Source organism: Doryrhamphus excisus, chromosome 1 (genome assembly GCF_030265055.1).
Source record: "Doryrhamphus excisus isolate RoL2022-K1 chromosome 1, RoL_Dexc_1.0, whole genome shotgun sequence".
NCBI classification, from domain to species: Eukaryota; Metazoa; Chordata; class Actinopteri; order Syngnathiformes; family Syngnathidae; genus Doryrhamphus; species Doryrhamphus excisus.
The window spans coordinates 35006148-35031514 of record NC_080466.1 but is presented as its reverse complement, the minus strand read 5'-3'; the positions used below and the strand labels follow the sequence as shown (position 1 = coordinate 35031514).

Sequence of the window (25367 nt, the reverse complement as noted above, 5' to 3'; positions counted from 1 at the left end):
AATATTTGACGCCGTTGTAGCCATATTGTTCTCGGTGTGCTCCTTCCACTTGTTGCTATGTAGTTTATGCTAACTGCTGGGCCCATTTTGTGTGGCACACGCACACGTAATGCAGCGGCATTCATGATGGCCACGTGAGATGTGTTCTGGGACATCACGTAAAAGTTTACTTCTCATGTAATGTAATTTGGATTTACAAATGATTTCATTGTTTTATTGTCAATGCACTTATGAAACAAATTATTAAATGTGAATTGGAACCAATACACTATACGATTACAACAAACTGGAACATAAAATAAAAATATATAAAATGGATAAATTAATAAAAAAATAAAATGGAATTAAAACTTCGGTAGAAAGAACTGTAAGGAATGAGAACTGGTTATCCCGCGATCTCAGTCCACGCTCACCTGTCATTCCTCCGTTTGTTACAGGACACACTGCAAATAAGAGGTTCAGAACCCACCTGACTGTGTGTAATGCATTAAAGAAAATTAAAAGTAATGCGGTGAGGTGCAAATCCCCCCGAAATCAAGTTGTGGACCATCACACGTGCACACCAAAAAAAGAATAATAATTTTGCACACACTTTGGGACATTTGATGTGTCTACTGACCCCTAATCTAATTGCCCATTGTTGTCGTTTCTGTGCAGTACACACACATGCACATGGGGCACCCGGTCTCCCAAAACCGGGGCCCCAGGCAAATGCCGGCCTGTTGGTATGCTCCGCCTCCGGTGTGGACTTTGCTTGATTTCCCCGTGCATGCATGAGTTCTCACATTCCAAAAACATGCTAGGTTAATTGGCCACTCCAAATTGTCCATAGGTATGAATGTGAGTGTGAATGGTTGTTTGTCTATATGTGCCCTGTGATTGGCTGGCCACCAGTCCAGGGTGTACCCCGCCTCATGCCTGAAGACAGCTGGGAGCAGACAGCTTCATAAATGTCATGTTTTATATGCAAGCAATACATGAGTGATTAAGTGATTGTTTTCCTACTAAATTCAGAAGATGAGTTTCCGAGCATGTCTGAAAATGTTATTGGCGATGAGGCGATAGACAGGATGACAAGATTATAGCAGGTTTGGACCTCCAGTACTGTTGGTGAGGACAGTAACCAGAAAGGATGTCGGAGGACAAGGGCAAAGTTCGGGGTCGTTGCTGTGGTTACCAGCTGGTTTGACTACAAGCTGGACACCAAGATGTCCTAACCCAAATTCACGTATGTTCATCATTTCAAATTAGATGAGGCCAAGTGTCTGGTGAGAGTCAAACAGTGACAAAAAGCATGGAAAAATCCTGATGGTTGAATTCTGCTTATTCGTTTCATACCAAATGTAAGGGCAAAGTTTAGCCATCATGATAAAGTTTAACATTGATGTCGCTTCTAAGTAGCAAGCGTGTAATTGGTAATGGTTTAATTTCATTTCAACATGCATCTGATTACAATTGAATGCATCACATAATCAGTTCACAGTTCCACATGTCCAAAAGGAGTAGGAAGAAGCAAAGCTTATTAAATCCTACCCCTCCATCTGGTACTTTTACAATCACTAACTGTTACATTTGTTCACTTCCTGCTTTCCATAATACAGTTTAAGGTTTTTTAAATTTTTTTTAATGTACCTCTTACGAGGTGATATGAGCATCCAATGCCATAATGGGTACCATAGTAAGTGTCAATATAGTGATATATATAGCACATCATGACTGGTTCAAGACTCTTCATCCTTGTATTTAGCAAACATCAACTGCTTGTATTGTTTCTTGAATTGGCTCATCGTTGTGCATTGTTTGAGGTCCTTACTCAATCCATTCCATTACTTAATTTGCACAGGGGATAGGGGTGTCACGACCCCCACCAAAATAAAAATATAATAGAAATATGCATGATCTTGCCTTAAAATTTGTATTTTCTTTACTTCATTTGCCAGTCAAAAAGTAGCATGTCAAATCATCCGGTAATGTAAACACCCTGACCAAAAAGAGGTAACTACTTATATTTATAGGTTATCACTTGGTTTGTCTGGTATCAGGCCAGGTATCAGACCTTCGGTCTCTGGCTGATACTGACACTTGGGGGCATGATACTGGGCCTGATACCAGACAACCCATGTGATGATCTTATTATCACATACTATTTAATCATGAGCTCATTATCACGTACTATTTAATCAAAAGACCATTTTGTTTCCAGAAAATGTTCAGTTTATTACATGTATTATATCTAAACAGTGTAAACACAATAATTGCAAAAATATTTCAACAATAATATTTTATCAACAGTCTTATCTTATCAATGTCTGACAATTAAAGTTCCATTAATCAAGTTTGGGTTTTTTTGTGACTGGAGAAGCACTGGAATATTTATAGTGTGTGTTCACGCTCGTGCGCTGTTCTCTGATTGGTTGTTTCACGGGCACGATACCAGAGCAGCACGCTCTGAGTGGACAGCTACGGGGGCTGATACTGGACATGGTTAAACTCTATATTTTATCAGTATCACTGCCCTGGGCTTTGACACAGTATCATTTGGGCCTTTTCCCGTATCATTCATGGGCGGTTTCTAGGGTACAGGGACAATTAATACTGTAGTATGTGATAATGTCGAGTTAGCTGATGATTTGTGACCGGAGTTGGCAAGCTAGTTGTTCGATTGCCAGTGTCGGGATGCAAAGGTACACCCTTGCTCCAATGTCTAGGTTTGCCTTGGGGCCCCCAAATACTAAATGTTGTCCTGCCGCAAGCCTCACCTCTTTGTAGACGTACTGGTTGATGGTCTGGTCCCAGTGGCAAGAACTGGTAGTGGATGATGACGGACAATGTGATCAACATGAACAGTCCTGGATCTTCTCTGACAAACCTCATAGATCGTTTTATTTCTTTACAAAACTTACTGTAACTAACTACTGTATGTAGTGCCTATGCAGTGTGTACTACTTGTTGTGCTACTACAAACCTAGAATCTTACTTTTGCATATATTCTTTTATTTTTCTTTATTACTGCACAAGCTATGCTTTCCCATTTTTCTACTCATTTAAATTTTTATTTTTATTTTTTTTTATTTTTTTTAAAGTTTTTTTTTTTCCACTTCCTTTTCTTTTCTTCATTACTGCATCAGCTATCAATCAAAATATTGCTACACGTACTCTACTCTTGACAAAATATGACACAGGGAGACATGGTGAGAACAATTTAATAACAAATTATTTTAAGGGTTAACTTATTAAACGGGGGAGGTTTAACCCCCGAGGGAGGGAGGGGTTGCCAACGTCCCCTCAAACTGAATTGTCCCGTATATAGAAACAAATGTACACATCTCATATTCTCCAGCATTACTCTAAGTATCAATAGTTAAAATGACACCATTTGTATTTGTATTACTGTAATCTAAATTACATTCAGTGACATGAGGCTAACTGTTAGTACCAGCAGTGATGAATACTTACTTTATACTCTGTATCCTTTTTGTCAAATGTATATATTAAGTACTGTAAGGGTCTTCGTACTCCTTTTGGACATGTTGAATTGTGCAAGTGTGAATGTGATGTTCCTCCACGTTGCTCTGAAACAATCATACTACTACTTGGCTGAGAAATATTATAGTAAAAATAAATGTGATTCCTACAAAGTACTTATCATTAACTTTACTCGTTTATGCCTTTTTTTTAATAAAAAAAAAAGCTGTCATATGTACAAGTTCCTGTGATTGGCTGGCCACCAGTCCAGGGTGTACCCCGCCTTTCACCCAAAGACAGCTGGGATAGGCTCCAGCACCCCCTCGTGAGGATAAGCGGTAGAAAATACTTTTAAAGTTCACTGGACTTCTCCTGCCCATTCTCGCTGCCTTTCCCTCTCGCACTCTTTCTCCTTTTCCCGCCGCATGGTTGCTATGGCAACGGCCTCATCAAAGCACATGCTGAGTGGGCTGCTCCGGAGGGAGTCCCTGCTGGAGGCGACGTCACCGCCGTCCCGCCTGTGCTCTCTCTCTTTCCTGGCCCTTGCGTCGTCATCCGGAACATCGGCGTCTCTCCTCTCTCGCTGCTGTCGAAGGCTCAGGGCCGCTAGCTTGCAGTGTTGCGGTTTCGGGGGGACCATCGGCACGGCTTTGACTTGGTAAACTCTCGGCGCTTTGGAGATGACCAGCTTCCGTCCGACTCCTCCTTGGCTGGCGCCTCGCTCTTCAAACGTCGTAGCTTCTTTGGACTGTGGAACGTCACCACGGCTGATGGCGGCGAGACTTGGCGTCGCTTCCTCAAGACCGCATTTGTTGTCTTCGGGCGCCACGTCGTCATCGCCCTCCTCTGCTACGTTGGTCTTTTCCTCAAGGTCATTTCCTGTTGTCTCCAACTCGTCTTTCACAGCTTCCACGCTGGACTCGTTTGCTGCTTCTGCCTCAAAGTTGAGCGTCTTCTCGGCAGAAACCCGAGCATCCTCGTGGTCTCCAGCCTCTTTTGCAGCCATCTTTCGTTCTTCGTCCTCGATCAGTTCACAGATGATCTCCTCAAATTCATCCCAGATTTTCTCGATTGTATCGTCCAGCTCCGTCTTATCTGAATGGACTTCCTCTGTTGTGAGAGCTTCTGGAATGCTGCTTTTGGTGTCAAGTGGGCACTCTGTTTCTTCTCTGTCTTCTCCTGCATCCTGGTCCCCCTTAAAGTCCTCGGCTGCTTCGACAGAAACATCTTCGGTCTCCTCTAAGGAAGACGTTTCTTTCTGAGCACCACAGGAGATGGAGACCTGAGGATGACCGACGACTTCTTCTCGTTCATCTTCCTGTACGTCACACGCCGTAACGCTCAACTCAGCTGTGTCCTCGTTCTTTGAGAGTTCCTCATTTTGGTGCAACAGTTCTTCGAAGGGGAGAGGTTTTACATCTCGACACAGACAAGTTTCCACCATGCTGAGATCTTCATGTGTTGATGTCCTGCAGAGAGGAGGAGACAGGACAGGTAAATTGACTAAAAGAAGCTGGCTTCACAGAAGATCTTGTGGTTTGTAGAACTTGGCCATGTGTTTGTAGGTTCATGCCAAATGAAAACCAAATGGTAAAAAAGAGAAGCACCTTTGACTGTTCTCTTGGTTTTGTGGTATCTCCTCTTTCTGCCGTCCATCTTCCACGTCCCCTCGGCCCTCGTTTCCATCATCTGGTTGGTTCCTGGTAGAGCAGTCAGGATGGAATGGTCTGCTTTCACACTGCTGATCCGCCTGATGGCCGCCGTCCGGTTCAAGATCACACAGATTGTTCAAAAAGAAATCCGGAGGGAGGCTTTTAACGAGCAAGCTGTCCTCTTCCTCGCTGCTGTAATCATCGGCGATGTCGTCATCCGTGGCGTCGTCGTCGTCAGAGCAGCACTTGTCTGGTCCAAACACTCGTGAGGTCACAGGAGGCAAGCTGAGAGATTTTGCTTGTCGATCGGTTGCATCGACACAGAGCGGGCGGCGCGACTTCAGTTGGCTTTGACCACTTGATTCAGGACCCGGGCTTGTGTCTGCCCCTGCGGCATGATGGGATACGGGCTCCGTGAGTTCATATTCGTTATCGGTATGTCCAGGAGGTTCCACTGAGAATTCCTTGACACGAGAGGGACAGTCTGGCAGGAAGTGGAGAGGAATCTGAAAAGACAGGTTGCTGATTGAAATGGTTGACCTTCCATGAAATGTTTCCTGATACAAGGACTCAAACTCACGGGGACATTTTAAAAACGGCAGAAAAATCCTGGGAATCTAACAGGAAACATTGACATTGTGTCTTTTGGTCAAAGTCTTAAAGACCGAGGTGTTTCTGGACTAGTTTTATTGGGCCCAATTCCAACTTGATTGGCTACACCACAACCTGGTTTTCCAAAAGCCACCGACACATTCCTGATGGTCTCCTGTCCCTTTCAGAAATATAGTCCCATAGTCCCAAACGGAAAGAATGTAACCTTTGTATACACCTCATTCCCAAATGAATATATAATCGGATTAACGGGGTGGAATATTCCTTTCCCCAATCCGATTGAGGTATCTTGTACCCGCTCAATCGGAAAGTTGTCAGAGTGTGTTCTTTTTCGTGGTGTTTTTCTTCTTCTGTTGTTTATTGGCGGTTGGCAAGCAGCTTTCGTGTGCATTAGCGCCATCTGTGGAACAGAATCTAAACCCTTCTATACGCCATTCACAAGTCTACTTTTATTAAAAAAGAAAATATATATCTATATAAAACATGTCCCGACTTTAATTATAAAATATTAGCAAGATTGAATTTGATCTTTTCCTGTTTAAATTGATCCCGGGTGCGTTCTTTCAGCGCATGCTCAGATATGACGTAACACGCAGATCCAGACGTTCTTCACTTTTAAAAATGGAGGCCAGCAATCGGCACTGGACTGCTACGGAAAGTTTGTTTTTGATCCAAACTAAATTTCAAGACTGGACGAACGGAAAACTGGCAATACTGAGTTATTCCAACAAGTGAAAGAAAATCTCGAGGAAGTCGGTATCACGTGATGTTGGTGTTTACGTTTTACTGGGCATGCCCTATTGACTATTCTGTTTGATTATAGCGGCGCATGTAGACAAGAGATTGGAATATTCCTTTCCATGGATATCATTGCTTTTGGAAAAGTCATTCGGAAAGAGAAAAACTCCTCATGTAAACGTGGCTAATGTAAACATATTCTATCTCATCCATTCTCTCATGTTTGTTTCCTGTTTACTTCCGTTACTATTAAGATGAGAGCTGTGCCTTCGCTGATGTCATTCCCGGGAACCCAACCCAACACAAATGGTAAATCTACATTAACTTTGGACTGGCTTATCCTTTGGCTTCTTAATGAATGTAAAGGGGTCTTTAGGGTCTTTTTATCGTTGCTGCTACGCACCCCCCCCCGGATCAACACATTGCAGTGAAAGTATGTTTTATAACATGTAGAATGCTTTGAATGCTTGTTGCTATGGTGGCATAGTGTTTATAATACCGTGTGTAAATAAGACATGACTTTCTGGGGGCGACTGGCGGCCTTGACCCCAAATTAAAAGTCCACTCTGAACCCCATGATGTCACTTCCTGTCCACCCACAGGGTTCCAGAATTATTTTTTTTTAAAAGGAGCACAGTGGCCCGACTTAAAATGTTAGGATGGCAAGCAGAAAATTTGAAATTGAAACCGAAATTGGTAAATATTCAAAGGTTTCCTGGTCTCAGGCAAGACCAATGTGGCCCAAGTCTTTTAAGGTGGTTGTTTTTGAGTCTTGAGACAGACTTTGACTTGACTGGTCTCAAACATGGTGTCACAGTTCATTGAACTACAAATGAACGACAAACATGCTCTCCTTTCCTTTTTCCAAAAGAGTCTTCACAAGACTACCTAGCAGGGTCCGATTACTCACCAGATATAGCAACTAAGTCGCTAACTTGGCAACCCCATAGAACAGAGGTAGGGAACCTATGGCTCAGGAGCCAGGTAGGGCTCTTTTGATGACACTATCTGGCTCTCAAGCATTTCTTACCACAATAAAAATGTATGTTTGCTAACATTTTAAAGTAAACATCACAGAAATCACTGTTAAAAATAATATTAAAAATCAAAACTTTCTTATGCATTTTAATTCGTCCATCTATTTTCTACTGCAATATGGCCGACCATATCTATCTTTCCTGATGATATTTTCCAGGTCAAACACCAAAACTTGATTATTACTGGGTAATGCGGTAGTCTACCTCGGTCATTGAGATGTCAAAAAAACATGTAAATGTAAACTTTCCTCCTTTAGTCAAATAGTCACCTAGCTAAATCTGCAGAACCAAGCCTTTTGACGAAGATGGCCAAAAGAATGAAATATACTGAATACGGTTCAAAACTATGCAGCAGCAGAAGTTGCATTAATGGCAGCAAGTATTTGATTTATTATTGGACACTGCGCTGCTCACGAAAGTGTGCTGGCCACACCCCCTTGGCGTGGGGTAGTGTGCCTGGTCTACGTAATTAGAGCCCATTATATCTAAAACTGTTGGTCTTACATAAAAATGCACACATTTTATTGCATTCAATGTTTAAAAAAATGTATATGGCTCTCACAGATACACATTTTAAAATATCTGGCCTTCATGGCTCTCTTAGCCAAAAAGGTTCCCGACCCCTGCCATAGAATATAGACAAGCAACCATTCCCACCCACATTCATTCCTATGGACAATTAACCTAGCATGTTTTTGGAATGTGGGAGGAAACCGGAGTACCCGGAGAAAACCCAAACATGCACAGGGAGAACATGCAAACTCCATACATAGATGCCCAAGTGGAGAATCAAACCCAGGTCTTCCCGATCTCGTGACTGTGTGGCCAACGTGCGGTTCTATGGAAAACCGTATGTACAACCAAATCAAATACCTGACAGGAAACGCTGCCGTCCATGTGATCCAGGCTGCTGCAGTCCATTTGGTCCAGAAATTCAAAGTTGTTTTGAACGTAGCCCGACAGCTCCTGGTCGTCATCCTGCTCCACCTCATTGGAGTCCAGGATGTTGGAAGAATCGGGAACATTGTTGTCTTCGTGTTCAGTTGCTTCATCTGATGGCCGTACTTGCGTTTCTGCCGGAGAGGCGTGTTTGGATTAGACGGGAAATAGCATGATGATACTCTCGGATCTTACCGTTGGATTCACACGGGTCCTCATCGGCGCTCAGGCTTTTGGTGCGAGCCTCTTTAGACTCACGTTGATCTTCTATCTCCTTTTTGTTCACTTCTTCTTTGTCAAGTAAAATAGTTACATCTTCATCTGAGACTTCCTTCCTGTTTGTTACTCCTTTGTCCTCTTCAACTTTCCCGACTTCTTCCATCTTTGAGTCCATTCGTCCACTGTCCTTCCTCTCCACTGGGTCTCTTTCCTCCTTCACCTCCGCCTTTTCTCCTCCTTCCGTATCCCTCCCACGGTGGACAACCCGGTCACTGCCGCCTCCATGCAGCACGCCCAAGGCCAAGTTTGGGGTGATATGGAGAGGGACTGTGACTGTGATGGGCCCAGTGATGTGCATGGCTGCTCTTCGACCTGCTCTTGTGGCGAGTCCCGGTGACTTGGACAGTACGCTGTCAATTTCTGTGCTTGGCGAACCCTCAGGGTCGAGAGCAGTGTAAGTGCCTTGGGTGCCCCCGCTTACAAGTCCCGTTCCCCTGCGGTACGTCACAGCATATTCGCTTCGGCCAATTAGACTAGGAGATACGGCAGCCTCCAAGGAGGACGTTTTGGTGGAATTAGATGTTTGCAGAGGGCGTCTAGAAGCTGGAATGGAAGGAAGAATGAAACCCACAGCAAAGAACAAGCCACTTGTGGATTATGAAGTTAGAGAAGAACAGTACCTTCATTTGAATATGATGAGATGCTGAGGGAGTCCATGCTTCTCGCCGGCCTCAACACCGGTCTGTCTTTTTCTAAAACAAAGAATTCCATTGAAGCACGAGCCAATCACTGTGTCCCACTCGTCTGCTGAAATGGTGCTGCAGCTCGGCTGTTGTCCCGAAATACGTACCTTTGGCCGAGTGTTTATGCCGTCTTCTCGGATCATGGAATCGACTTCCGATGTTGAAGATGGACATCCACTTTCTTCCTTTGAATGAGCCTTTCCTCCTGGGACAAACAAAAGCATGACATGAAAAACCTTCTTGTAGAATTTCCACAATACAATTCATTCATTCATTTTCTACCGCTTTTCCGCACGAGGGTCGCGGGGAGTGCTGGAGCCTATCCCAGCTGTCTTCGGGCGAGAGGCGGGGTACACCCTGGACTGGTGGCCAGCCAATCACAGGGCACATATAGACAAACAACCATTCACACTCACATTCATACCTATGGACAATTTGGAGTCACCAATTAATTGGAGTCACAAATTAGTATTTGTTCCTGTCATTCCAAATGCTCTGGTTTTCCACTTTCGAGATTTTTGAATATCTGATGTGATGGCGGGGCGGCACGGCGGTCGAGTGGTTAGTGCGCAGACCTCACAGCTAGGAGATCAGGGTTCAATTCCACCCTCGGCCATCTCTGTGTGGAGTTTGCATGTTCTCCCCGCGCATGCGTGGGTTTTGTCCGGGTACTCCGGTTTCCTCCCACATTCCAAAAACATGCTAGGTTAATTGGCCACTCCAAATTGTCCATAGGTATGAATGTGAGTGTGAATGGTTGTTTGTCTATATGTGCCTTGTGATTGGCTGGCCACCAGTCCAGAGTGTACCCCGCCTCTCGCCCGAAGACAGCTGGGATAGGCTCCAGCACCCCCCGCAACCCTCGTGAGGAAAAGCGGTAGAACATGAATGAATGATGTGATGGCCTGCCACACGCTTTAGTACCCCCCGTTCCGACATAGAGCCATAGAGTACAGGCAATGAAAACATCTAACACTGGTTTTATTTTGAAATGGACTGGAAGTTTAAACCTCAGTGGCATCTGACTTCCCATTTGGCTTGCAATATTCCCGCTAGCATGACCAGAGAGTGCTCCGGCTGCGGAATCAACAGTAGCTGTACAACACGGATCTAGTGTGAGCCAACAAGGATTACAATATTGCGGAATGCTTCCATCGGATTCAGTGTGAGCCCCTGGTGGATGGAGGGGGTGGGGGCGCTTCCTCCACAACATGCATGGGGGTCACCATATGTCGGTCTACTCACTTGTCAGCGCCTTCTATGATAGCATGGTAAGGTCTCATTGGAAGAGGACCATCCCCTGGACTGATGTTCCCAAAGTTGACGGGAGGTTGAAACTTGAATGCGGGTTCTTCCTGACTGGAGATGATGGCCCCTGGGGAGGGAAGGGATTTCCTCCTGTTGCATGATACGCCTGAATGAAGTGCATGTTATGAGTACACGTGGAGGACACCTGCACAGGCCTTGAGGGGTCAGTGATTACCTGGTTCGGGAAACAGCTGAGGAACATGCGTGAGGATGAACTCCACCACGATGGACTGGATCCTGACCTCCATAAAGGCGGCAGTGCCATTGAAGCCAGACACCTCGATGTCCTTTGACCTACATGATTGAAATACTACTTAATGGTGATGTGTGATCTATATACAAGGAAGAGAGATATTCACACCTGAGCAGATTGGGCGCCCAGACGATGGCCAGGTTCCTGGCATGCATGTTGGTCTCAGGCGAGTACGAGGCCATTTTGACAAGGTGGCACATCAGAAACTCGAGAGTCCTGAAAGGAGTCAGGCAAAGAGATTCGGTACAAGAACAATGATTTTGTATTTTTTGCATATTTGTTACATTAACTCAAAGGACCTCTCGCTCCCCAAAACGTACAGTATTTATAAATAACATAATGCAACTCCACAATGGAAAAAAGAATGTTTGGTGCATAGTTGTTTATTTATGTTCTAAGGACATTTGTAAAGCTCTGGGACTCCAGTGTTGCCAACATGGTGATTTTGTCACTAGATCTGGTGACATTCCAACCCCCCCTTGAGGACATATTGTCTGAAAAGCGACTAGCGACAAACCTAGTGACTTTTTGTAACGGTTCAATTTCATTTGAACATGCATCCCATAATCAGTTCCCAGTTCCACATGTCCAAAAGGAGTAGGAAGAAGCAAATCTTATTAAATCCTACCCCTCCATCTGGTACTTTCACAATCACTAACTGTTACATTTGTTCACTTCCTGCTTTCATAATATAATTTAAGTTGTTGTTTTTATTTTAATTTATATATTTTTAAATTTAATTTATTTTATTTTTTGTCACGTACCAAAGTACGAGGTGATATGACCATACAATGACATAATGGGTACCATAGTAACCGTTGTTTTCTGATATTTGGGGACTTAAAAGTGAAAGCACATATTATTCTGCATTTTGTGTCATGTTAATGTGAGCCATAGAATAAGCACAGCATAATCTCGTATTTCCTGTTCAAAAACATTAGCGCTCGTCTCAATTTTGCCAGAAAACATCTTGATAATCCCCCAAATCTTTGGGAAAAATACTGGTGTGATACTGAAGAGACCAAAGAAGGTTTTTAGAAGTGTGTCCCATTACATCCGGCATAAAAGTAATGCCGCATTTCAGAAAAAGAACATCGTACCAACAGTAAAATATGGTGGTGGTAGTGTGATGGTCTGGGGCCATTTTGGAAGCCTTGGATTCTGGTGTACAGCAAAACATCCTGAAGGTCATCTGTTTGTGACCTCAAGCTGAAACCAACTTGGGTTCTGTGTTGTTACTGACTAATATTTAGGTTTGTTTGATGATCCGAAACATATTTAAGTGTGACAAAGCACGTTTGAGGAACCATAGTGTCGTTAGGGACTGAACCTGTAATGCGGCGCTGGAAGTTCTTTCAGGACATCTCTAATTTTTACCAGACGCTCCTCCTCCAGCTGGACAGCCACAGCCTCCTGTAGTGGAAAGAAGGCATGTCAGAGCGAGACCTGGTTGACCATGGGTGGACGTAGCGTGTAGGATCCACTCAACAGCAAACTTGTCGTAAAGCTGGTAGGTCAGCAGCGGGTTGGGCAGCTCTCGGAAATAAGCTTTGCACAATGAGCTGACGCAGTGGATGTCCTGCAGGTACACTTCCTTGTTGAGGTCGGGGATCCCGTCGCTCTCGAACTCGCTCCTGTTTCAAGGCAACCAAAAGTTTGAAGGTGGCATCTGAATACGTGTTCACAATGTTATAGGAAGACCTCACCTGAGCTTCTGAATGTTGGAAGAAACGCCGGACAACCTGTAGATCCCGTCCACGATGCCGTGCAGCTCAACAAATTCGGTGCAGCAACGTAACACCTGAGGAACTACACAGGAAGAGTTGACGCTAAGTTAAGTCGCAAGCTTGTTGTCGTCGTGGACTGTCACATACCATCCTGGCTGGAGGTGTTCAGGTGCTCCAGAAGATCACAACCAAACACCTTCTCCTTGTTGGCCGCTTTCCTCCGGACTCTCCTCATGGCCTCTTCTGGCTCTCACACCCGACCGTATAAGACTCGACTTGTGTTAATGCCTTGCTGCTGTCTTGCTAGTCGCTGGGTGCGAGTTGCTGACACATTGCGTGTTTCGACTGAGAAAGCCTGTAAAAAGCCAGAACGAGTTGTCAAGGATCACAGTTCGATGCCCTTTATATGCATAAGCGGTTCACCACTTCCCCCACCGATACATTTGATTTCTTTTCAAATGGAAGGCCACACCCATGACTCTGACTTCCTCGACTTAAGGAAGCAAGCACCCAAAAGGTTTAAAACCCATCACGACAAAGTCTCTGCAGGTTTGGACCCAGCTAAAACCAAGGACCAAGATCCTCGCAAGCCCCTGTGTGACCCCTCACGCTTTTGTCAGCATATTATTGACTCTAGCTGGCCTCTCTCGCTGTAGCGGAAGTGTTAACAACCTGAACAGTTAAATCACTCAAAGCTCAACATCCCTCCGTCCGACCTTCCCCCCCCACCCCACCTGCTCCCTTGAATCCATCACCACCACCCAAACCAAAGGATTTGACTTCAGCTTTTATTAATAAAGTTGCACCCCTACCTTCACTCTGCATCGGCATACAAGCGTGGTGAAGCACAATTTTTTTTGTTTTTTTTTTTCTGACGCAAGAAACCACCAAACTTCCCCCATTGACTTCCTGAATGCTGCTGCTGGTGGCGGTGTGCGCGTGCGTCGAACAGCCAAGAGTCGCTTCTTCTCAGTGGCGTCTATTTCCCTTCTGTGTGTCGACAGGAGCTGAGGTTTGAAGCAACTTCAAAGTCAGTCCATGTGAAGGTTTTTTGTTTTATTGAGCGGAAAAGAACTCAGAGAAAAGCTTTGTTATTTCAAACAAAACAAAAAAAAAAACGTCTCAGTCTGTAGTCAACAACCTTTTTAAACAAATATACACAGAAGGTAAGACTTTTTTTTAAAAACATAAATATCACCTCCTTAATTCCGCTCAACAGTGTGAAAATGTTTTTGCATAGAAAAGTTCACAAGGATCACAAAAATAGTGCATTTTAGTTCCTATTGCGAAAAACTAATCTCTTAATCGCTTTTATACAAACGCTGTGACGGCTGTTTTAGTTGTAAAAAAAAAAAAAAAACAAGACAGTTTAGTGAGATTGAATATCGGTTCTGAAAGAAGACACCATGTGACGGCTGGTAAAAATATGGAACTGCATCAAGCTGCGCACGCCAAACCTGCACGGCTTTTAAATCAACATTAGCATCGATGATGAAAAATGTAAAGGATCAAGGTGAAATCAAAGATTTGGAAAGATGAAAACCAAAGCAACAAAATTGCCTTAAAAGGTTTCTACAAGGAAAAAAAACTACAATCAAAGTCATCCCATAATATGAATAAATACCAACCTTATTAGCTTGAGGGTTTCATGTGTATTCTTGGAATTAGACAACTTTTCAACACACTTGCTTTCTGTACCAAGTCCACCGGAGCCCCCCTCAGTCCCTGGGTGGCATGACGTAGGTTTGTGCGTTTTGGTCCTCCAGGATGCTGGAGCAGTCCATGGCCTCCCCAGCGGCGACTGACGGAGACCAGCTCTGCCCAAACACGTCATCATCGCCTTCCCTTGTCCAGCAATCGTCCTCCTCGCCCGCCTCTGGCCTGCAGTAGGGCGGGATCTCCACCACCACGTACTTCTTGGCCCAGCCGCTCAGAACCACCTTCTGCCGGGCTTCGTGTCCCACCAGGCCTGCATCGGACCAGCAGGAGGCCGCTGTGTGGAAGGTAGGACTTTGGTTACTGGTTGCTGCCTTTCTGCTAACATTATTGTATGATGACTCCAAACGACATTTTATTGCACCTGTTGACTGAAACATTCAAGACCGCGGTGCAAAATACTGTTCCGCTTCTTATAGCCTGCAACAAATGTCACCTTAAAGAACAGTCTGTGTGCCAGTACTATATATGGATGCCACCAGGGCTGTGTGACAACTACACCAATTCCCATAAACCCTTGCACTGCTTCTATCATACAATTGATGACATAATGCCACTGATCACATTGTGTTGCATTCTATGTCCCGGGAAGGAACAATGCGTTGGAAATTTTTTGTCTCTTTTTGTCTTTCCAGTGTGTTATAAGACGTGTGGTCATGTTTTGCATAAGGATTGTGGATGACGTGCAGAATTCCAAATAAGTGCAGTTTTCCTTTGAGCTCACTAAGAAGAAACACAATTTCCCTTTATGTGAAATAGCCTTTAAAGTTGATGAAAGACCTTTTTTTAATACACACACAATAATACTGTATATATACTGCATACTCATTACATACTGCAAGTTATCACACATGCTTGATAGCGGTTGTTGCTGCCAACGGTGGCCAAACTTAGGTTTATGGACACTTTGTTTTGGATATTTTTCTCCCTTAATAAAAGGTTTCATTTAAAAAACTGCATTTTGTGTTCAGTTGTCTTGTCATTGACTAATATATACATTTGTTTGATCTGAAACGGTGCAAAAAATAATTGTACAAAAGACTCCTTGTTGTACCCTGTTCTGTTCTGGTTCATTTCAGGCTGACTTGTGCGGGCGTGGCTCGGAATGACTACGCTGGTCGGGTACCTGAACGCGTCACGGTAGCTGCTAGCTTCGGGAGTTGATGTCACGGTAACTGTTTGGCTCCGGGCGTTGACGTGTCCACACGGACTTTGTGGCTTGATGCTATGTATAGCTGTGTGCGTCTATAAACGTGAGTAACGTTTATTAACTTATTTAACGTTAGACGCCGCCGATCTATATCCCTGTTGTATAGTGTTTTGTGTTATGTCCAGCCACCTGACTGGTTGCTAACTGCCTTTTAGTTACTGTGTTGCGGTTCAGTTGTGAACATATTGCTAACTCATGTATATTGTAGTGGGCTTTGTGCTTGGTTCCAAAACACTAATATACTAATACACTAATACACTAATATATATATATATATATATATATATGCCTTTTTTTTTAAGTTCCGTCCTGTATAACCGCTATAAAAGTCCAAGGTTATGGTGGTGTAGGTATACTTCCTGCACTATTCAAGCTACTTTGAAAAAAAGAAAGGGGAGGTGAGCTTTTAGTGTTTTACATGACGGCCAACATTTAAATGGTACTTTACTTTATTAAATACAGGCGTCATGTTTGAATAGAACACTAAGATGTGAAGCAGATATTCTTGGGTGAACTACTCATCAACATCAACTGGGGAGCTACTGCTAGCTTACCAGCTACTTGTTGGAGACCCCTGTATAGAATCGCTATCTTAAAACTGGACACACGACGTGTTTTTGTTGAACAACACAGACCGTTGGCTGATTCATGCACAAATGACTGAAGTCTGTGGAGGTGCAGTGTAGTTTATGCATAATGCTTCACTTACACGACATGGTGGAGTTCAGCTGGTGTGCGCTGCAGGGGGCAGGTACGTTGCTGCAGGGGGCCGGTACGGTGCTGCAGGGGGCAGGTACGTTGCTGCTGTTGTGGGCAGCCGAGGCAGCGTCCAGAAACTCTGTGCGAGGCAGTTGGGGTGACACCGGCAAGGAGTGACACTGTCGCCCTGGCAACTGCTGCCAGTAGTACGACGCCCCCTGTGGGGGCCCGGCAGTGGTGTGCGCAAGGGGCTGGCTGGTGAAGGCGCTACCGGGGGGTGAATGCAGGTCAAAGACCAGCGAAAAGACCGACTTGCTGGGCACATCAAAGAACTTGATCTTGCCCCCGCACAGGTCCTCTCGCGCTGTGAAGGGGTTGACCTTGCGGGCCCTGGGGGCTCTTTGGGAGGGTGGCGGCTCATAATATGGGTCCTGGACGTTCACTTTCCTTCCCATTTTGCAGGAGAAGATATCTGACTGGCTGCGGCTGAGCCAGATGTTGCGGCGCGGGCGGGGAGATTTTGGGGGAATTTTGTCGTCGTGGAACATGAGGGGATTGAGTCGCTTCAGGCCTTGAATCTTCTCACCTTGGATTTGGACACAGAATGTTCAGTAGTTTTAGATTGAAATGACATGGACGCTCAAACACAAACGCCTTTGCTGATAGGTTGGACCAAAGCACTAACCGTTTGTGATTGGTTCATACTGATTTTTGCTAACGCCATAGTTGCAGCCATAGTAGGACGCAATTAATGGTTTGTTTTCATTTGTCTGAAGATTAGGAGGGTCACAAGATCTCGCGAGATTAAAACGTGACAAGATTTCTCGTTGAGAAAAAAAACAAAACAGTCCCATGGACACTAGATATGGGACCATAATACATCAAATTAATCACAATAAATAAAAATTAACTAAATTTTACCAGCCTCAATATGCTGCCATATTCATCTGTATCTGTTTTCGTCATCTCTTGCCTCCAAACAGGCAGGAAGAGGTTTCAACACCGTGCCGTGTTTGTTTCATAAAACGGTATGAACAGAGTCCGGGGTCACTAGCATACACAGAGTGTGACATAGTAGTACATTGCAATATATTGATTATTTTTCATCGTACTTAAAAGTAAAAAGTAATGCTAAAATCCAATCTCGTCTATCGTCTCGTCTCATGACGAGTGTCTTGTGACACCCCTACTGAACATGTATGCCATTATGTCAGCACAGCATTTTCAGGAGATTATAGCTAAGTAATGTCCTGCAGCTCATACAAAGGCTTGGAGGTATAAGAAGGCTCGCCATTCAGAATTCAACAAGTCCTACATCGTGTCTGTGTGTGCCAAAATCTGCCAAAATGAATGTTTACAATCGCGACTATATCCTCCTTAATCTTTTAATTCACTGACATATAAAAAGCACACACTATATGGTGGTAAATAAGTGTACCAAGGACCCTAGATGCATGGAGATGCTTTTGGGCTGCTTAATTCAGGCCAAATATACATCAAAACATACATAGTGTTGACTAAAATCCGTATTAGCGATTTATGAGATATTTTTGAAATACTGAGAGTGCATTTGTGAGAGTGACCACTGTTAGTCAAATCATATTGTGTGTGCATGTATTTTAAATCCCATACATATGAGAAATGTTAATGTTCATATAAGTATGAACACCAAAATGTACCATATCTGATCATTTAGTGAATAAACCAATGCAAACGTTACCTTTGGTGGCATTTGTCTTGTTAACGCCTTCTCCACCCAGCGAGGGGGGGCACGGGTGCTCCACGTCTCCCACCTTGAGGTGTGCCAGAATCTTGTCAAGGTGCCGCACAATGTCTGGGAAGGAGGGACGGAGTGTGGGGTCCATCTGGATGACAACAAAGACATAGAGATCACCAAAAGGGACATTTGACTACCCGATACAGGAAGTGATGATAAATCAATTTATCATTAGGGTCTGATCAACTCCATTGTTGTTTTGATGTGATGACTTCATTTAAGAAAGACAAGAGGAGACAGAGTGGACTCACGTTGCAGCAGTTGAAGGCCAGCTGGAGAAAGTCAGGTGGACAGTCACCAACCATGTGCTGGAAGGTGTGGTAGTCCAGGCCGAAGTTCTGCTCGGTGGCACAAAAGGGCAGATTTGAAAATATAACAATCAAGTCAATTCATGTTCATCCAATCTAGTGTGAGTTTGGTTATTGTCAATATCATCCTTTCTGCTATGACATCAAATCATTGACTTTCTACTAAACCCTAGTGAGCGGTGCTGCCACCTACAGGACTGGAGCGGAACAACACATTTTCAAAATCACGTTTTTTGCTCAAGTGAGACGGACACTCCTAGGTTTGTTATTCCTTGGGGTTAGGTGAGGTGGATGTTGTGTGGGTGTGTGCTCACCTCGGTGCGGGGGAGAAAATCTGGATCAGCCTGGATCCTGGCAATGATCTCACACAGGATGATGCCATAAGAGAAGACATCAGCCTGAGAGAGACAACGGAGATGAGGTCCAAAGAGTCATACTGCATCTTCTGGCTTCGTTCCTCAGTGAATACGTAGTGGACACTATAATGGCTCACCTTCTCATTGTAAGGTTCGTCTCTCAGAACCTCAGGAGCCATCCAGAAAGGAGAACCAACCACTGAAAGCTTCTCTCGCTCCGTGCTGCGTTAAGACAAGATAAAACATCATTTTGGTTTTTTCAATACCCCTTCATGACAAAACATTATCTTTGAGGGATGCTTGGAGCACTAATGCTCTCCACACATAATGACTCAATAGATATTAGTACATGAGGAGAGTATCTATGAAGGATGCTTGGAGAAGGTCTGTGTGCTTCTGAGTGACGTTTAAGTTCAAATTGTGTAAACGTGAAGCTGAACAAATGCATTGTGTAGAGTTATAAACATAGGATTTGCACTTTTCACTCCCTTGCTTTCATATCCTGCCTCTAATTATTAGCAATGCTGCACATTAACTACACTTTCCCCCCCTATTTAAAAAAAAAACATCAGTCGTCTCTCATCATTGCTGCTCTATAAATATGATGATGAAATTGATCCCCCATACCTTACATACATTAAGTGAGGACATATGCAGACCTTGAAGAAATGTTATGGATACTCCTCTCCACTCCGCTGCTGGGGCCATTTTGATTTTATTCTATTTTTAAAAGGCCCAATGACAGTGTGTGTGTGTGTATATACATACACCCACACACATCATACATACTGTATATTAGTGAAGACAACACCTATCCTTTATTCTTTATATACATTTAGTCCGGACACAGCCCCCTCCTTTATACTGTACATACACGCACCTGCCAACCTTGAATGAGTACCCCCCACCCCAATTTGTTATTTTAGTATATATTTTAAAAGAGTAAAAAAAATTATACATAAACAGTTTACACACATTTAGTGAACAAAACAACCCTTTTTCCTTTCTATGAGTGTCTTGGTAAATCCTGCACGAGCTTAACAAGGCTCTTACAGTACATAATCAAAAAGGGATTAACTAGTAAGAAATTAGATTTGGGGCTTAATGGTGGGGTGTCAGCATGTGCCTTTTTTATTTCAATAAGAGTGTGGCGTCAGCTAAAACCAATGCTGTCAGACATTTTGATTGAACAATGTTTTTCCTTGTGCTTTTTTGTTTGCTCTGATGTGAAAGCACATTATGTTTCTGTGCTTTATTCAATCAAAACGAGCGTTGTGGTTGCTAACTCAAGGTGTAAGTGAAGGGGAGCACTTACAGATTAGCAGGGATCTTCTCGGCCAAGCCGAAGTCTCCCACCACTGCTGTGTAGCTGTTGTCGTCACATTTGATCAAGCAATTCTGTGGAGAGAGGAGACCATTGCTATTATCATCATCATCATCATCATTACTACTTGCAACCTACTGGTTTGGTTGTGTGCACGTCATAAGCACTACACATCCATGCCTTGCTGTGCTCGATTACGTCGACAGGGGGCAGTGTTTTGCCATATAGCCTACTAATGTGTTGAGGGGAGCGTACCCACCTTGGAGGTGAGGTCCCGGTGGAAGATGCCTTTGGCGTGCAGGTAAGCCAGACCGCTGGCAATGTCGCTGCCCAGTTTGACCCTGGCTGGCCAGCTCAGGTGCTTGTTGCTGTCCAGAAGCTGCTCCAAGTTGCCACCATTAATGTACTAGCCAAGCCAACACAAAATAAACATCAATGTACATGTAGAACAAATGAAATGTATTCAATAATTCAAACTAAATAATTCAAAATAATGCAGGCAGTAGAAATAATTAGGTTTTGTTTCAGATTAATAGCTTATCTTGCACACTCTTGGCTTGATTCAACAACATTTTTACTCTTTGTCTTTAGTCTTTGCCTCTGCCGGCTCTGGACCAAGATAACTTGCGTGACCGCACTGCTTGCAAATACACAAAGATGCGCTAATCCAGTGTGACCATGTCACGGAAGACCGGTAGTTAACTGAACAGAGCTGAGATGGGATCAAGACCTGGGTTTAAGTTGGTGATCAGGCGCAGAATTAGGCCATGAGAGGCTGATGGCTGTTAAATGACACACCGGGAAATCAATTCAGTGCCATGACAGCATCGTGTAAAACACCACAGTGCTACTATAGTCAATGTTCTGTAGTCAGATTAATAACAGCTAAAGTGCGATGGATGCTAAGACAAAGAAAAAAAATACATTGAGGACTTTGCCTGTTTATTCATCGCTGCTGATCATAGCTAGCACAAAGTATTAAGAATCCCTCATAAACAGTATACAGGTCTCCTACAAATACTAATGCAACACTTTTTGCTATAAGTAGACCACATAAGAGGCCAATGCCAGGAGATGTTGCAGCAGAACACTGGCCTGCTCACATATGAAAACTACTGCACGGAACTGTGTGTGTACGATTAAGCAGGGAAACAACGCAGCATTGTTTGCTAGCAGCTTTGTAATCCTCCAATTGCTTGTGAATTACTGTTAGTGGGGATTTGGATTTTAGTCAATCAGAAGCCCAAAGAATGAGGTACAATAACAACAACGGAGACTTGGCTAGAGTTTTCCAAAATGTCACTTTATACCAGGGGTCTCAAACACGCGTCCCGCGGGCCAAATGTGGCCCGCAGGACACTAGTTTGAGGCCCCCGCCTTGATATGAAAGTTTAATATTTATTACTGATTGATTGATTTTCTTTATTCTTGATTTGTTTATTTATTTTTCATCTTATTTTGTGCAGAAAAATAAAAATTAAGATATTTGAGAACAGTGGAATGTTTTATCAGAGCTTTTATTGTAGACAATCGGGACCAAAGCACTGAAAAAGTTTGTATATTTTTCTGTTTTTAATAAATGCATATTTTTTTGGAAAACCTGATAAGGCCCAGCCTTGCCCAGACCCTAGCTCTAGTGGCCCCCAGGTAAATTGAGTTTGAGACCCCTGCTTTATACACAGTCCACTCTTCAAGGGAGCCCACGCTAACCCCCTACCCCTTTCCTTCCTGGTGTATTTGGGGGTCAGATGACAAAACAGCAAAACAGCAGGAGGTCGCCACTTGAGTCCAGTTTGGTTGTGACGTAACACAACAGGATCTGTTTACACAGCCAGACCCACCGCAATGTGTCCCCACCAATGATGCCATTCACACACGTGTGCGCGTGTTAAATATAGGCCGTGTTTTCTGACATCAACCAATGGCAATATTAAAGGGTGTCCTGAATCAAGTATCTAATGAGTGTAAATTCTGTTTTTGAGTACCTAGAAAAGGCTGCAGGAAAAAAAAAAAGAGTAGGAGGCACATTATGTAAGATATTTAATTATGTCTATTTTGGGTGCAAATGTTTCAGTGCTAAATAACCTTCAGAGCTTTAATGGCCAAATGGTAAAGTGAACCACGTTCACCGGCTGCATCGCATTCCTCCTTGCGGCAAAGTTGTGCCGAGGAGGACTGAGGTTCATTATTATTTCCGCAGCAGCAAAATGTTTTGCTGCCATGTTGTTCACCTCGTACAAAAACTAGAATCTAAAAAAGGGAACGTCTTACCTCTGTCAAGGCGTGCAGCTGGCCCTCATGCACACACACTCCCTTGAACCTGCAACAGTAAAAGTGGTGTTTAAATGCAGTTTACCTCATAATAAAACTAAAGCTGTCCAGTGATGACTTTTTGTAATCAGATTAATCATTCATTCATTCATTTTCTACCGCTTTTCCTCACGAGGGTCGCGGGGGTGCTGGAGCCTATCCCAGCTGTCTTTGGGCGAGAGGCGGGGTACACCCTGGACTGGTGGCCAGCCAATCACAGGGCACATATAGACAACAACCATACACACTCACATTCATACCTATGGATAATTTGGAGTCGCTAATTAACCTAGCATGTTTTTGGAATGTGGGAGGAAACCGGAGTACCCGGAGAAAACCCACGCATGCACGGGGAGAACATGCGAACTCCACACAGAGATGGCTGAGGGTGGATCAGATTAATCACTTTTCCCATTTATTGATCATGATTATCGGTAATCACCATTTGGAGCTACCAAAAAAAAAAAATCCAAATCACTTTTTCACACAAGGCAATGTAGGTTTAGATGTTTCTTAATAAAAAGTTTCATTAAAAAATGCATTTTGTGCGTTCTGTTGTGTTGTCATTGACTACTCTAACCTGCCATTTGGCATGTACACACGAATGACGGTCGGGACCCGGATTCGATCCTCTGTCCGCCTGTGATCATTTCCAATCCTTGGGCAAGATACTCCTGATGCTTCGTCATCAGCAGGTAAATGAGCTAACGTGCTAATGTGCTTTGAGGGTGTTGTAGGTGGAAAAGCACTATACAAGACAAAGACCATTCTCATTCACCAGGGACAACTGCAACTCCAAGCTAATTAATAAGTCCACACCAGCAACTCCAGAGTAGAACAACATCCAGTAAACTCGAGAGTGTGAGTTTACTTTCAGAACCCAAACTGTGGGTTGAGATGAGTCTGACTATGTTGGAATGTCTCAACCTCTCAACAGAGACATGACATTCCATATCCCAAGAACCAGATTTATCAGTCCGTCTCAGAACTTTGGTGATGGATGTGATAGATGGCAGTTTAACAAAACAATTGTTAAAAAAAACAAACAAACTGTTGAACATTTGAGCAAACATCTAACACAGAAAATATGGCTTTCAGTGTTCTTTTTAGTTAGCAGAGGGTTTTAAAGCAGTGATTCGTGCAAAAGACTCAACCAAGCATTGACTACAAAAATAAACTTATTTTTAATTAATTAAAATAATAATTTCAATTATTTTCAGCGGAATGAAATTTCCCATTTTTTAAAAATTGTGTGTGATGAAATATTAAAAAAAATTTGACACAAAAAAAGAAAAGGCTTGAAAGAATTCAGTTGATGTGTAATAAAACTAGTAAATAAATAATGACAAGATAATAAAACAAAAAGGGGCTGCACAGCGGTAGAGTGGTTAGCACGCAGGCCTCACAGCTAGGAGACCCGAGTTCAATTCCAGTCCAGTCCAGTTTATTGTTCAGGTGAACACACAGGAATTTGTAGTTCTCCACTACCTCAATGTCAAGTATGACAAAAAAATGTGGGTATCACAAGCACTTTAAGCCACTATTCCACTACTTTGAGAAACTATGGTCAATGATAAGTAGACATACAAGGTAATTGTTGCCCTTAAATGACAGCATCAAAAACACTCTTACATGTCTCCACGATGTAAACATCTCCTCACATGACAACATACATGAACCAAAACTCTCCTGTGCCCTGCTTGTAAACAAAGAAAGTAGGAATCACAGTGGAAATTCCATCAGACAAGACCAAACAAGTAGCCCCCACCCCCCAATGATACTTCCTGGAGCATCGTTATACCTTGCTACATTGCTTCCATTTTTCCTTCGACCTGGTGTGTCTGAGTGCCCCAACAAACACTATCTAGCTCCCTCCTTGCACTGGCATCATGTTACATTTCCAAGGTTGGAAAACATCCCTCATGGAGGGAAAGACCAATATGCGAGTAAGCGGCGTTGCGTCGAGTCATGGAGGGTCTCCCACTCACAGAGAAAAGGCCAACTTGTTTGGATTTGAGCAAACAATGCCCCCCCTTCAGTGTTGCTGACAACACAGAGAAACACTCCCTGCTACAGGAGGTGTGCGCCACAAAGATGGCTTTGTAAAGGATACACATTTATGCATGCATGCACACCACGCGTACACAAGCCCACTGCAGGCTGCAAAAAAACACCCCGGAGCATGAAAGTGATGATTGATGTATTTACAACATATTTTGCCTCTGTCAAGTTGATAAAGAGACAAATAGAAGATCATGTGATGCAGTGCTAACTTTTTAAAACATATAAAGAGCTCAGTCAATAACTTCATATTTTCATTTGAAAAGGATGTCATAGGTCATAGAGCAATCTATTAATAAAAGTGGTGCTTTGGGTGTAAGAGCCAATCAGCATTTGAGTCTGAGGACTTCAAAGGCAGCCATTGCTACTGATTATGTTCCCGGTGGAGTTGGAAGATCAGCGTGTTTGTGGAACAAATCCTTGACCACATTCTTCAAGCAAGAGCGTTGAGGCATGCGTTCTTACGACAGAACGAGGCCTCCTCAATCGCTTTTGGCCTGCGGGCATCGGCTGCAGACTGTAACAGGAGCTGGCAGCTTAGAAACGACGTTGTGGACGCGATGTTTGACACAGTTTGCTGCCGACACCATCATCAACCAGACAAATTATCATATATTACTACTTTTGAGAATACATGAGGCATTCAATAACCAGCGTCCCTCTGCTTTGGTTTTATTTTTGTCACCATGTCTTTGCTTCTTGTTTTTTATTATTACAGCAGAACCCGCTTATGTCGACGCTCCTTGCAATGTCTGACTGCCATCAACATACTAGGTGCTTGTCGACAAAACTGAAATTGAAACCAAAACTAGCCATTCAGGGCTCGACAATAACGATGTACCGATGGCCCGGGGCAAGTTAAAACAAAATTGGGGCAAGTAAATCCAATCAGTGATATTCCCGTCGGGCAAGT

At 43.6% G+C, this 25367-nt stretch overlaps 2 protein-coding genes across 3 annotated transcripts in view; both read right to left on the bottom strand.

Moving 5' to 3' along the window:
• Positions 1–1786: 1786 nt before the first annotated feature.
• On the bottom strand, positions 1787–14456 carry si:dkeyp-68b7.12 (rho GTPase-activating protein 30). Of its 2 annotated transcripts, none has more exons than XM_058045984.1 (14): positions 14322–14456; positions 12841–13048; positions 12673–12775; positions 12456–12600; positions 12297–12379; positions 11075–11182; positions 10889–11007; positions 10651–10819; positions 9513–9610; positions 9343–9414; positions 8639–9265; positions 8378–8577; positions 5073–5623; positions 1787–4934 (listed from the first exon to the last, which is right to left on the bottom strand). In XM_058045984.1, the coding sequence occupies exons 2-14, from the start codon at positions 12926–12928 to the stop codon at positions 3824–3826; spliced, it is 3474 nt and encodes a 1157-aa protein (XP_057901967.1). In that variant the 5' UTR covers positions 12929–13048; positions 14322–14456; the 3' UTR covers positions 1787–3823. The 2 variants fall into 2 exon arrangements, with proteins under 2 accessions (XP_057901967.1, XP_057901966.1); XM_058045983.1 differs by lacking the exon at positions 14322–14456 and adding an exon at positions 13506–13605.
• The window catches only part of tesk2 (testis associated actin remodelling kinase 2), a 22640-nt gene continuing 11007 nt past the window's right edge, over positions 13735–25367 (bottom strand). The window contains exons 6-14 of the mRNA XM_058045985.1: positions 22355–22403; positions 20343–20489; positions 20075–20157; positions 18897–18981; positions 18718–18801; positions 18347–18433; positions 18039–18183; positions 16329–16904; positions 13735–14686 (exon numbers count right to left, since the gene is read on the bottom strand). Of these exons, the coding sequence (XP_057901968.1) occupies positions 14412–14686; positions 16329–16904; positions 18039–18183; positions 18347–18433; positions 18718–18801; positions 18897–18981; positions 20075–20157; positions 20343–20489; positions 22355–22403 (1531 nt within the window). The 3' untranslated portion in view covers positions 13735–14411. The remainder of the gene's footprint in view (positions 14687–16328; positions 16905–18038; positions 18184–18346; positions 18434–18717; positions 18802–18896; positions 18982–20074; positions 20158–20342; positions 20490–22354; positions 22404–25367) is intronic.